Raw genomic sequence first — 12,162 nt, forward strand, 5'->3', positions numbered from 1 at the left:
TCGTAGACCAAACAACAGGTGGCGTTCCTCCATTGGGGGAATGCCCCAGACCAATTGACTGAGGACTTTCCTCCAGTGGGGGGGTGCCCTACAATAAGGGACAGGGGACCTTCTTCCAGTGATGGGGTGCTCCAGACCAAGTGACAGGGTCCTTCTTCCATTGGGGCGATGCCCCAGACCAAGTGACAGGGGACCTTCTTTGAGTGATGGAATTCCCCAGACCAAGTGACAGGGGCCCTTCTTCCAGTGGTGGGATGCCCCAGACCAATTGAAAGGGGCATTCCTCCAGGGGGGTGATGTTCTAGACTATTATGTGTGAAGGGCCTTTTCCCAGTGGGGTCTGGGGGCCCCAGGCCAAGTGACAGTGGACCTTCTTCGAGTGATGGGATGCCCCAGACCAAGTGACAGGGGACCTTCTTCACGTGATGGGATGCACCAGACCAAGTGACAGGGACCTTCTTCAAGTGATGGGATGCCGCAGACCAAGTGACAGGGGATCTTCATCCAGTGAGGGGATGCTCCAGAGCAAGTGACGGGGACCTTCCTTCAGTGGGGGGATGCCCAAGACCAAGTGACAGGGTCCTTCTTCCATTGGGGGATGCCCCAGACCAAGTGACAGGGGACCTTCTTCCAGTGATTAGATTCCCCAGTCCAAGTGACAGGGGCCTTGCTCCAGTGGGGTGATGCCCCAGACCAAGTGACCGGGGACCTTCTTCCAGTGAGGAGGTGCACCATACCAAGTGGCAGGGGACCTTCTTCCAGTGAGGAGGTGCACCAGACCAAGTGACAGGGGACCTTCTTACAGTGATGGGATTCCCCAGTCCAAGTGACAGGGGACCATCTTCCAGTGATGGGACTCCCCAGTCCAAGTGACAGGGGACCTTCTTCCAATGGGTGGATGCCCCAGGTGAAGTGACAGGGGACCTTCTTCCAGTGGGGGGGATGCCCTAGAGCAAGTGACAGGGGCCTTCATCTGGTGGGGGGATGCAGCAGACCAATCGAAAGATAAAAATTCTCGATTGGGGGGATACTACTTCCCTCTAATTACTCCTTAACCCTTGCTCTACTTGAACAGGCATGTCTTAGGTGGGCTACTCTGAAAGTGTACTGTTTGCCTCCATCAGGCCCATGTGTAGCCCATGATTTGTCTGAGGGCAAGTGACTTTCAAGCCTTGGGTCGGGTGCTCTGTCCTTCCTCCATGGCATCTGCTTTCCTTTTCCCTGATCCTCCTGATCTCATACTCAGCATGATGCTGAGGAAAGGTTATGGAGGGCAGGAATTATGATTGTGACAAGGAAGAGCCGGTCTCAGAGTAATGAAGTTTAGAGGTAAGTAGTAATGACTATCGCCATGGCAGTCAATGATATACGCATGATGTCTACCTTGCATTCCTTATCATATTCAACCTAATCCTATGTTTCTTTTCTTCTTGGCAGTTACATCGTCACATGCGGAATGTCCATTTCAAAACTACCAGTGGAGAGATGTCCTTCAATGCTCAGGGGGACCCGCCCACACGTTTTGACATTGTGAACTGGCTCTACTTCTCTAAAGTGAACATTAAATTTAGCAAGGTGGGAAACTTCATTATCAACTCTTCAGGGCAAGTGCAGTTTAACCTCAGTGACCGCGACATTCTTTGGCACCCCGGCTTTACACAGGTAAGACCTCCCAGACGAGTGTCCGTATAGACAGATTAAAAACATGGTTTTCAATTGACAGTGAGTGGACTAATGCCGTAATCAATGCATGGGAATTTGAGGGATATTTTATTATTAAGAGGGAAGAGGAGTGCATCAGGTTTACACTCCAGGCACGCTCTGGGAACAATAAACCCTTTTATCTTAATCCAGGATAGCTGCAATCATTTTAACTATCCAGGTACAATCTGTGAACAATCAACACTTTTATCTTAATCCAGGATTTCTGTTATCAGCTGCACTATTCAGGATTTCAGTAATTAGCTACAATCTCCTGGCACAATCTTTGAACAATCAATACTTATTTTTAGTAGTAGGGTCTCGGTCATCAGCTTCACTATCCAGGCTTCCCTTATATTTAGTAGTAGGGTCTCGGTCATCAGCTTCTCTATCCAGGCAACACTTATATTTAGTAATAGCATCTCGGTCATCAGCTTCTCTATCCAGGCAACCCTTATATTTAGTAGCAGGGTCTCGGTCATCAGCTTCTCTATCCAGGCAACCCTTATATTTAGTAGCAGGGTCTCGGTCATCAGCTTCACTATCCAGGCAACCCTTATATTTAGTAGCAGGGTCTCGGTCATCAGCTTCATTATCCAGGCAACCCTTATATTTAGTAGGAGGGTCTCGGTCATCAGCTTCACTATCCAGGCAACCCTTATATTTAGTAGCAGGGTCTCGGTCATCGGTTTCACTATCCAGGCAACCCTTATATTTAGTAATAGGGTCTCCGTCATCAGCTTCACTATCCAGGCATCCCGTATATTTAGTAGCAGGATCTCGGTCATTAGCTTCACTATCCAGGCAACCCTTATATTTAGTAGTAGGTTCTCGGTCATCAGCTTCTCTATACAGACAACCCTTATATTTAGTAATAGGGTCTCTGTCATCAGCCTCACTATCCAGGCATCCCTTATATTTAGTAATAGGGTCTCAGTCATCAGCTTCACTATCCAGGCAACCCTTATATTTAGTAATAGGGTCTCGGTCATCAGCTTCACTATCCAGTCAACTCTTACTTTAACCCAGGATCTCTGCCATCAGTTTCCTCTTTAAGCACAATCTGGGAAATGTCAACCCTTTCATTTTTATCTAGGATCTCTTCCATCAGCTGTACTCTCCAGGAACACTGTGGGAATTATTAACCGTTTTATGTCAACCCAGGATCTCTAACATCAGCTTTACTTTCCGGACACAATCTGGAAATAATGAAGACTTGTTTTTTACCCCAGATTTATATCATCATGTTTGTATTTGGCACATATGGTGGTGTTTGCACCACATCTGCCAAAGCATTGGTAAGAGAAAAGAGACAGGGAAGAAGGGGTGTTTAGAATCAAAATACAGTTGGCATGGCAACTGGTAATGGCATGAAACCCCAAACATAGCAAACAGTGATGGGTTGTTAAGCAAGGCCCTGGCCAATGAAGTGATTAGCTCATGGAGGTGCCTCTTAGCAGCAGCCAGCTGCCCTCTAGTGGATGTTTCCTCCTGCTTACCACCTGCTTTCTGTTTACTGTATAGACAACCCCATGTGCAACGTGACGGGCTGCTGGGCCGCTGTACTTCAGTCCTTTTTCAGTTTCTTGGACCCTACTCCCAGGGTGGGCAGAGCACAGTGATGGGTGGCACAGGATGCATCCTCCTGACCCATGTAGTCTAGCTCAGGCATTCTCTGAAATTTACCCTGGAAATTGCCTGAGGCAATTAGGAGCCATTTATACATCTCGGTGCTGCTACAGCAATGTAGTAAAGGCGCCAAAGGATTTGGCAGTATGGATGCGTTTCACAGTGCGCACACCGAAGACCCCTGCATTATGCTAACAGGCACCCGACTCTGCCATGTGTAGCGCCCCCTAGGAAGCAATAGACAGTGATTTCAAAAGATTCAAGCCACTCTGTGGATCACAGCCCTGCAGTGTATCGGTCACTTCCAGAGGTGTGCCAGAATCTATAAGCTACCCCCCTCTAGGGTCTATCTAGAATGGGCCAGTGCTGTGATATGATATTATATAAGTCATTCATAACGCACCAGTACACAAGTATTTCTAGGCACGACAAGACAAGGGAGGGAAGACAGAGGACAAGACAAACAATCTTACTAGTTCTTGTGTCATTCAGATCATGCGAGAACGAGAAGTGCAAGGGGAAAGGAAGGGGGGAAGTGCAAAGGAGAGGGGAGGGGAAAACAAGGCAGCAATGCTCTGAGTAAGTGCAGTCAGGGCAGCCCGGCTGTAGGTAGTGCAAGGAGAACAAGGGACTGTAGGGTTACAGTTACAACCCCCAAGTGCGTGGAAGGGCCGGAGGCAGTGCAAGGGTGACTGATCAAGAAAGAGCCTGGTACCCAGTGAGACTCTGAAGGTAGCCAAACAACCAGTCGGTACAGCAGACAGGTAGGTCAGGTAGGTCAGCAGGGGAGGGAGAGAGCAAAAGTAGAGGAGAAGAGGAAAGTTTTGAGCTGCTTTTGTGGTGTTTTCAAGGATCCTGGGCCGGGGACAGTGGCAATTAGTGTCCAATTTTTGCTTTAAGCATTGATTATTATGTAGGTTAAAGTACGAGACTGCATTCTCTTCTATGAAGCAGAGAGTGTTGCCTAGCACCTCTGGAATCAGGGGCGTACACAGCTCCTTGGGCCTTGTTTCTTTCCTCACCCACATCTTCATAGGTAGCCTAGTGAGTCAGTGCTGTTGTGTTTGCAAGTCGCATGGGCTCAGTGGAGGGCTGTCCTTTCTTATCACTGCTCCTAAACATTGTTTCACTTTTCTTGCTCTATGCACCCATTGCTCTCTACATTAGGAGGTGGCTTTCTCTTCTACACGGTTCACCCAGTGTGGAAGGGGATTTCAAATATGCGGAGTTCGACGTGCACATTTGTCACACACATGATGCTTGCAACAGATGCATGATCGTTAAGGCATGTGTGTGACAAAGTGGATTCTGCCGTGCAGATGCATAATGACGGGTAGAGCCAACACAATCATAAGGGTAAAACAGGCACAGTCAAGAGATATACCTCCTTTGCCTTTTGTGATTAGGTGGGCCGAGGGAAGTCTATGCCCTCGAGCGGTGTGAATGTGATTCAGTAGCGACCCAAACAGCAAGGTATATCACTTTACAATTAAAGGGGATGTCCAATCAAGGTTCTATATAAAAATAGTTTAATAAAACACCAACTGCAAAATCTAAATGGAAAAACACTACCCAAAACCCACCAACAGAAAATAAGCAAAGATAGCACAATGCAGGAATTTGAGTAATGGATCAGGGATGGAAGGCAAGTAAACCACAATGTTCTTTAAAAAGAATATGTTTTTGAAAATAAGGATTTAGTGACCAACCGAGTGTCTAGGACCCAGACTGGACCGAGGGGGCCGTTAAGAGTCAATGGCACCTTCTTAGTTTATATGTTTCATGCTGTTGTGCAAGCAGGTTGCACAAGCCGGGTCAAATGCAGGAGCTCAGGAGGTTGAAAGGTGGCACTCAAGCAATACAGGGCAAAATGCGTACTACAGGCGGTTCAAAGTCGAATGGGTTTGAGAAGGGTATACCTGCTGGTTTGGACCGATTTGTGACACTCCAGCAGTTTGGTCCAAAGATGAGCGGGGTCAAGTCATTTGGTAATAACCAGGAGGGTGTCGGTGAGTGACGTCCCGGTGGTTTGAATCGAAAAGCCAGCAATGAGCTGTTGATTCGAGCAGGGCAGGTGACAGACTCAGTGATGTACGAAACAGCATTGGGGTAGTTTGATCCTTGCAGACATGTCTGATTGAACAGTTTGTGTGCAGCAGCTGCATGGTTCCTGGCGCCGAACAGATATCGAGGCGAGGCAGAAGTACATTGCGGTTCAAAACGGTGCTTGATTTGGTGTCGACTGTGACAGCCACCAGTGTCGGCTCGACCGTCCAGGCGACAGCGAGGATGCTGGTGACTGGTTGCACAGATAGGTTTGAACATTTTGAGGTGGAATTTGAAGATGCTGTTCGAAGGAGTGCCCCAGTTTCTGGTCGCCTGTCAATTTGGATCGGCAACGAATGTGCTGGTGGTTCAACAGCAGTACAAAGGCTGATGATGCAACAAAGGTGTTCTGGTTTGAGCTGAGGCCATAGCACGCCCAGCTGGCGTGGTGCAGCGATGAACATGTTCGAACATGGGGCAAAGCGGTTTGAGCTGGTAGAGAGCCAAAGGCAGCTCCGTAGGGTCCTGTAAGTTCTAAGGCTTTGAATCAGGCTAGAATCATGGTTCAAACTATTTTGACTGATGAACCACGCATGCTAGCTTGGTCCTCTGGTTTCAGTGAGTACCAAACCAGGGTCTCAAGAATATGTGTTGGTCCTTGTTCTCATTCTCCGAAGCACTAGGGAGCATGGTCCACAACTGCAGGTGTCCTACAAGACAGTGAGGTCCTGGTTATTGTTATGGCTGGCAGAGGAACAGGCCTTGTCCCAGCAGCAGGTCATCCCCAATGGTCCCTGGGGATGGTTAGGGGACAGAGCTTTCATCTGCCTTGGAGGCTTATTCTTCACCTCACTGTTGTGTGTCTTTGGAGAGATCAACTCTCAAAACAGAGGTCCAATGAATTATTCTTTAGGTTTATATTCCATAGTGAATTTAAGGGGAAATTCAACAGGTAATTGGACAAAAACTAGCCTGCCTTATTTGTCCAATCACTGTTCTAGAAAGAAGTGGACTTTGTTCTGCTGACCTCACACCCAAAGTGCTTTGCTCTAGAGGAGGTGGATGGGACATAAATGAGAAAGAGAGGCAGAAAAAAACAATCTGGTGGAAGTCATTTTGCAATGTACAGAGCCCACCTGTCTAATCTAACCCAGCCCCCTTCGCTTCTCACTAGGATCAAAGGTCTTTGAGAATGCAACACTCTGGTACGAGGCTACTCCCTTTGAATATGTATGATGCTTTGATGCCCGGGCCCAGGACAGCTTACTGTTGTTCAGCTGTCTCTGAGGAAAGAGTGTTACCTACCCTCATAAAGGGATTGAAGAAGAGGCCCTGCAATTCAGGTTGCTGCCCTGTCATTGGGCTGGTCCAGCCTCTCTAGCCAGAATACACATCACCTTCCACAGCTGAGATGGCTAATAGGAGTTGACACATTAGTGATATTACATTGGATGTGGCTGCAATGATTATAAGGTGTTGCCATGCCTTAACTCAGACATAGATGTATCTTTAGAGCTTTCCCTGCCACCTTGCCGGCTACTTATGATCATCATAGTTTTGGTACAGGGGTGCATATCTTAAATGCAGCCCTTGCACTGCAGAGACTCGGCAGCCACTACAGCTGTAAATGGCCATCTGCGATCTCTGACCCTGCTCTATGCCACTGGTAGAGCAGGAACTGCATTCAAGATACTGATGCAGCAGCCCATAGATACACCCTATGCTTTTGGCACAGAGCTCATGAAAGAGTAATCTGATCAGCAGATTACCCATTCAGAGATAGAATTACCCACATCCTTTTATTAACTTATAAAAACAAAAAAGCGAGGGCTTTCACACCCTTGCCAAATGACAGTCCGACACAATGTGCAACATGCAAGTCCCAGGCTTGAATTCCAGCTCAGATAACTTAGTCTTTGTCCTTCTGATGTCTACTGAGTTGGTTAATAGCAACACCTCTTCTTTACAGCAAGACATGGGGCTTCATTCCGAGCATGGCGGTCTGGAAATAAGGGAGCCAGTCGTACCGTACCAGCACCATTTCCGGACCGCCACACTCCAGCTCTGCCTTCCTGGGCTGCTGTGACTGGCAGATCTGACCTGCTGGGTGCAATGGCCCTGGTAGTCAGAATTGTCACGGAACACTAGCACCGTTAGAAATGGTGCCGGTGCTTCTGTGTCCCCATTCCCATGGGAATGTGGACTTATACTTTCCACCCCCTAATATACCGGCCTCCGGGACTTGTCCCGGTGGTACCGGGATATCAGGTGTTGGAAACGTTGTTACGATTTCGGCGGCAAACTGCCGGTAGCATCAGCGGGTTACCACCAAACTCATAATGTGGCACATGGTGGTGGAATGGTGAAGGCAAGCATTTTATCAAACATATGTTATTACGAGTGTAAAAAGGTGCCATAAGATTTCATAGAATGCGTTGCAATTGTTCCTTAACAGGGATCTGTTTTGATGGAGTCTAGTTGCTTACCAGTGTTTAAATTTTGTAGTCAACAGCAGGACACCATTAAAAAGAGAAATTAACAGTATGGCGAAGTAACACCCTACTTGGTATTGTCTGTTTATCCATGTCCTTGCTGTGGCGGTATTATGCCTGTGTGTTCCACCCTCGCAACATCATGCCCTGTGATATCAAATTGGTCCTCCCCCTCTTCAGACTGCTTGGCATGTTATCATCAACCTTCGCCTCCATCTTCTCCTTGTAAGACCCCACACTCTGTGGTATTATAAGCTTCATCCTCCATGCCCCCACCCCATATCACTTGCTCTTTGTTATCATTACTTGGGTCCCCTATGTTCTGATCCTCAGATACGTCCCTGTGCGTTATCCATATCTGTGTCTTCCTCATACCGCTCACTCTTTTGTATTACCACCTTTGTTCTCCATCTTCTCATCCTCAGTCCCTTCACTGTATGATTTTTGTCATCTGTGCTCTCAATCTTCTCTGCAGATGCCTCACTCAATGTTATCACCCGAGTCCTCCATCCTTTCTTATGTTAAAGAAACTTCTAGAGCGCACGGTCACCCTAAGGTATCTTGGTACTGGAGGGAAAGGTGAGCCCAAGGCAAGGACCTCCAGTTAGAACAGATGTTTCTTGACCGCTTTCCTAAAGGCCAGACAGTTAGAAATCTTTTTGGTAGCTATCAGCAGTTAATTCCAAAGCATGGCCGCTGCTATAGAAAAAGCCTGGCCTCCAATCCCACACGGCGGAAGGAGGGCACACAGAGTCGGTCGGCAGAGGCGGGGCGTAAGCTGCATGGAGGGCAGTAGCAAGTGAATTTTACTCTAAGAAACTCTACCCCCTGATCAAACATGGCCCGGTGTACAATGCACAACGCCTTGAATCTGATACATTGAGCGACCGGGAGCCAGTGAAGGGAGCAGAGTACCCAGGCAGCAAGATTTTGAAGGCGCTGAAGCCGCTGTATCAGCCCCTTAGACTGTGCCAGGTATAAGGAATTACAGTAGTCCAGCCGGGATAGCACTATAGCTGCCACCATCGGCGGACGAAGAGAGGCAGGGATCATATGAAACACTTTCTTTAGCACTTTCAGTTGATAGTGTCCTGATTGGCAGACAGCTGTCACTTGCAGATCCATAGACAGGGATGCAGAAAAAAACCACACCCAGATTTTTCGCTTTCATCGCCGGTCTCAGAAGAGGGCCTAGGGTCGAAGGCCAAAAGGGGGACACCCAGAGTGAGGGATCGGGAGGATAGCCAACCACCAGAACCTCAGTCTTGTCTGTTCAATTTTAGCCAGTTATGGATCATCCAATCTCCCGTGGCCGCCAGGAACCCCTGTAAGCATGACGACACCTCAGTACGATCAAGTTCTAAACGGATCAGGATCTGGGTGTCGTCTGCGTAGGAGTAGCACCTGACGCCGAAGGAGCAGATGAGACACACAAGTGCCCAGATGTAAATATTAAATAGAATCGGAGACAAGGAAGAGCCCTGTAGCACCCCACAACTGAGATGACACGGAGCAGAAGGAAAAAGAGACATGGCGAGTGTTTGAGTGCGGTCCGCCAGGAAAGAAGTGAACCAGGCCAAGACGGGACAACAGAATGGGGTGGTTGAATGTGTCGAATGCCGCTGATAAGTCTAATAAAATGAGGGGCCCCCACGCCACCCGAGTCCTCCATCCTTTTCTCACATATTTTCTACTGTTACAATCAATTGACTATCTTGATTATCTTGTTGCTCGCTCATCAGACCACAGCTATATTTTATTACCAGCTTTTGCCTCCATCTTTCCCTCCTCATATTCCTCTCTATGTTATTATCACCCGTCCACTTACCCCTTGCTCTGTTTTATTGTCACCTCGATAGCCCCCTCGTCAGATTCCTTGCTCTATGTCTATATCAGATGTATCCCCATCTCCCCCTCATCAGATTCCTTGCTCTATGTCTATATCAGATGTATCCCCATCTGCACCTCATCAGATTCCTTGCTCTATGTCTATATCAGATGTATCCCCATTTCCCCTTCCACAGATTCCTTGCTCTATGTCTTTATCAGTTGTATCCCCATCTCCCCTTCCACAGATTCCTTGCTCTATGTCTATATCAGATGTATCCCCATTTCCCCTTCCACAGATTCCTTGCTCTATGTCTTTATCAGATGTATCCCCATCTCCCCCTCATCAGATTCCATGCTCTATGTCTTTATCAGATGTATCCCCATCTCCCCCTCATCAGATTCCTTGCTCTATGTCTATATCAGATGTATCCCCATCTCCCCTTCCACAAATCCCTTGCTCTATATCTATATCAGATGTATTCCCATCTCCCCTTTCACAGATTCCTTGCTCTATGCCTTTATCAGATGTATCCCCATCTCCCCTTCGACAGATTCCTTGCTCTATGTCTATTTCAGATGTATCCCCATCTCCCCTTCCACAGATTCCTTGCTATATGTATATATCAGATGTATCCCCATCTCCCCCTCTTCAGAGTCCTTGCTCTATGTCTATATCAGATGTATCCCCAACTCTCCTTCCACAGATTCCTTGCTATGTGTTATTATCAGATGTATCCAATCTCCTCTTCTATAGATTCCTTGCTCTATGTCTTTATCAGATGTATCCCCATCTCCCCTTCCACAGATTCCTTTCTATGTGTTATTATCAGATGTATGCCCATCTCCTCCTACATAGATTCCTTGCTCTATGTCTTTTTCAGATGTATCCCCATCTCCTCTTCCACAGATTCCTTGCTCTATGTCTTTATCAGATGAATCCCCATCTCCTCTTCTATAGATTCCTTGCTCTATGTCTTTATCAGATGTATCCCTGTCTCCCCTTCCACAGATTCCTTGCTCTATGTCTATATCAGATGTATCCCCATCTCCCCTTCCACAGATTCCTTGCTTTATGTCTATATCAGATGTATTCCCATCTCCCCTTCCACAGATTCCTTGGTCTATGTCTTTATCAGATGTATCCCCATCTCCCCTTCCACAGATTCCTTGCTCTATGTCTATATCAGATGTATCCCCATCTCCCCTTGTTAGGCGGAAACCTGTGCAGTTCCCTCTGGGACCACTGCAAAAGATTTAGGACTACAGATGTTTGGCAGTAAACCCACTTGGTAGCAGTCTGCACCACACAGATTCACTGTTGGTAGCTGTGGCTGAGCAGTCAGACTTCTCTCAAGAAGAGTTAAGCAGTATGTGGAGTATACAAAATAGGGCAATTCTTCACAGTAAGACAAGCAAACACGCAACGAGGCTCAGTGTAAAGATATTAAGGTATTTATTTATAACGAAACATCTATCAAAAACACTATGGCACTATCACGGCAAACAAATCAAACACAATTACTCTACGAAGAAGAAACGATCAATCCCCCTAGCAATATTTCGACAAGTCTAGGTTTTACCGGCACCACTTATTTACAGACAGAGGTGTATGCCTCAACCTAGATGGCACTCTAATATTAGTTAGGACGGGAGAGAAGAATAGGCAGGTTATGAAAGCAACACAGTTCAATACTTCACGGGAAAAATGCAAGGCAAGAAGGCAAGAATCACAATAGATCATAAAGTTCAGAGGCCAGGCCCACTCGGAGAGAGGCAAGGTGATATGTCCCAAAAGTCTCTAGTGGAAATGCGTTCGAGTCTTTGTGGCAAATTGTTATCGGCAGATTGAACCAGTTCAGAACAATACGTGAGAAAGCTTGGAGGCGACCCAACGGAAAGGAGAGGATTAAGACACCTCACTCGAACCGATCGAAAGGGAAGCCAGGCGGACACGGTACCTTGTTATGGAGGGCAGCTCCGGCGGGGGCAGTTGTTCCTGGTGGTGGATGCACGTCAGGTCTTTGCCAAGAGTAGAGATGTTCTCGTCGTCGAAGAAAAGTGAAGTCCGGTGCACCACCAGGGAAGAGACCAGCCGCGGAGTGCTCCGTCACAAGGCACCACCTTTCGGTCGCGGTACAGGGGTAGTGGCTATCCGGTTGCCAAGGTGCTCTGCACGGGCAATTCGACCACTGCGTCCTGAGGCGAATAAAAAGCAAAGGAGACTGGTTGTTCCCACCAGTCAGGGGAAGAGACTCTCTGGCAGGGAGATCTCCTCTGTCATCGGGAAGTGGTGAGTCGGTTCTGCAGGGCTCCACCGGCGGTGTCGTCGTGCAGGTCGGCTCAGCGTTACCCTCGTCGGATTGTTAGGTCCTGTGGCAACTTCTGAAGATCCAGTCCCAAAAGCCCTGCTTTTATGCAGAAAACCCCCATTCATTCAGACTAGCTGTCAATCAACACATGCTAA

The 12,162-nt window shown here is 47.6% G+C and overlaps 1 protein-coding gene across 1 annotated transcript in view; it reads left to right on the top strand.

Annotated features, from left to right (window-relative positions):
- The window catches only part of LOC138568894 (vomeronasal type-2 receptor 26-like), a 187,951-nt gene that overhangs the window by 99,904 nt on the left and 75,885 nt on the right, over nt 1-12,162 (top strand). Inside the window, exon 4 of the mRNA XM_069646675.1 lies at nt 1,438-1,662. Coding sequence (XP_069502776.1) covers nt 1,438-1,662 — 225 coding nt within the window. The remainder of the gene's footprint in view (nt 1-1,437; nt 1,663-12,162) is intronic.

The sequence above is a fragment of the Ambystoma mexicanum genome, chromosome 2q, assembly GCF_040938575.1.
Source record: "Ambystoma mexicanum isolate Mex_15411 chromosome 2q, UKY_AmexF1_1, whole genome shotgun sequence".
NCBI classification, from domain to species: domain Eukaryota; kingdom Metazoa; phylum Chordata; class Amphibia; order Caudata; family Ambystomatidae; genus Ambystoma; species Ambystoma mexicanum.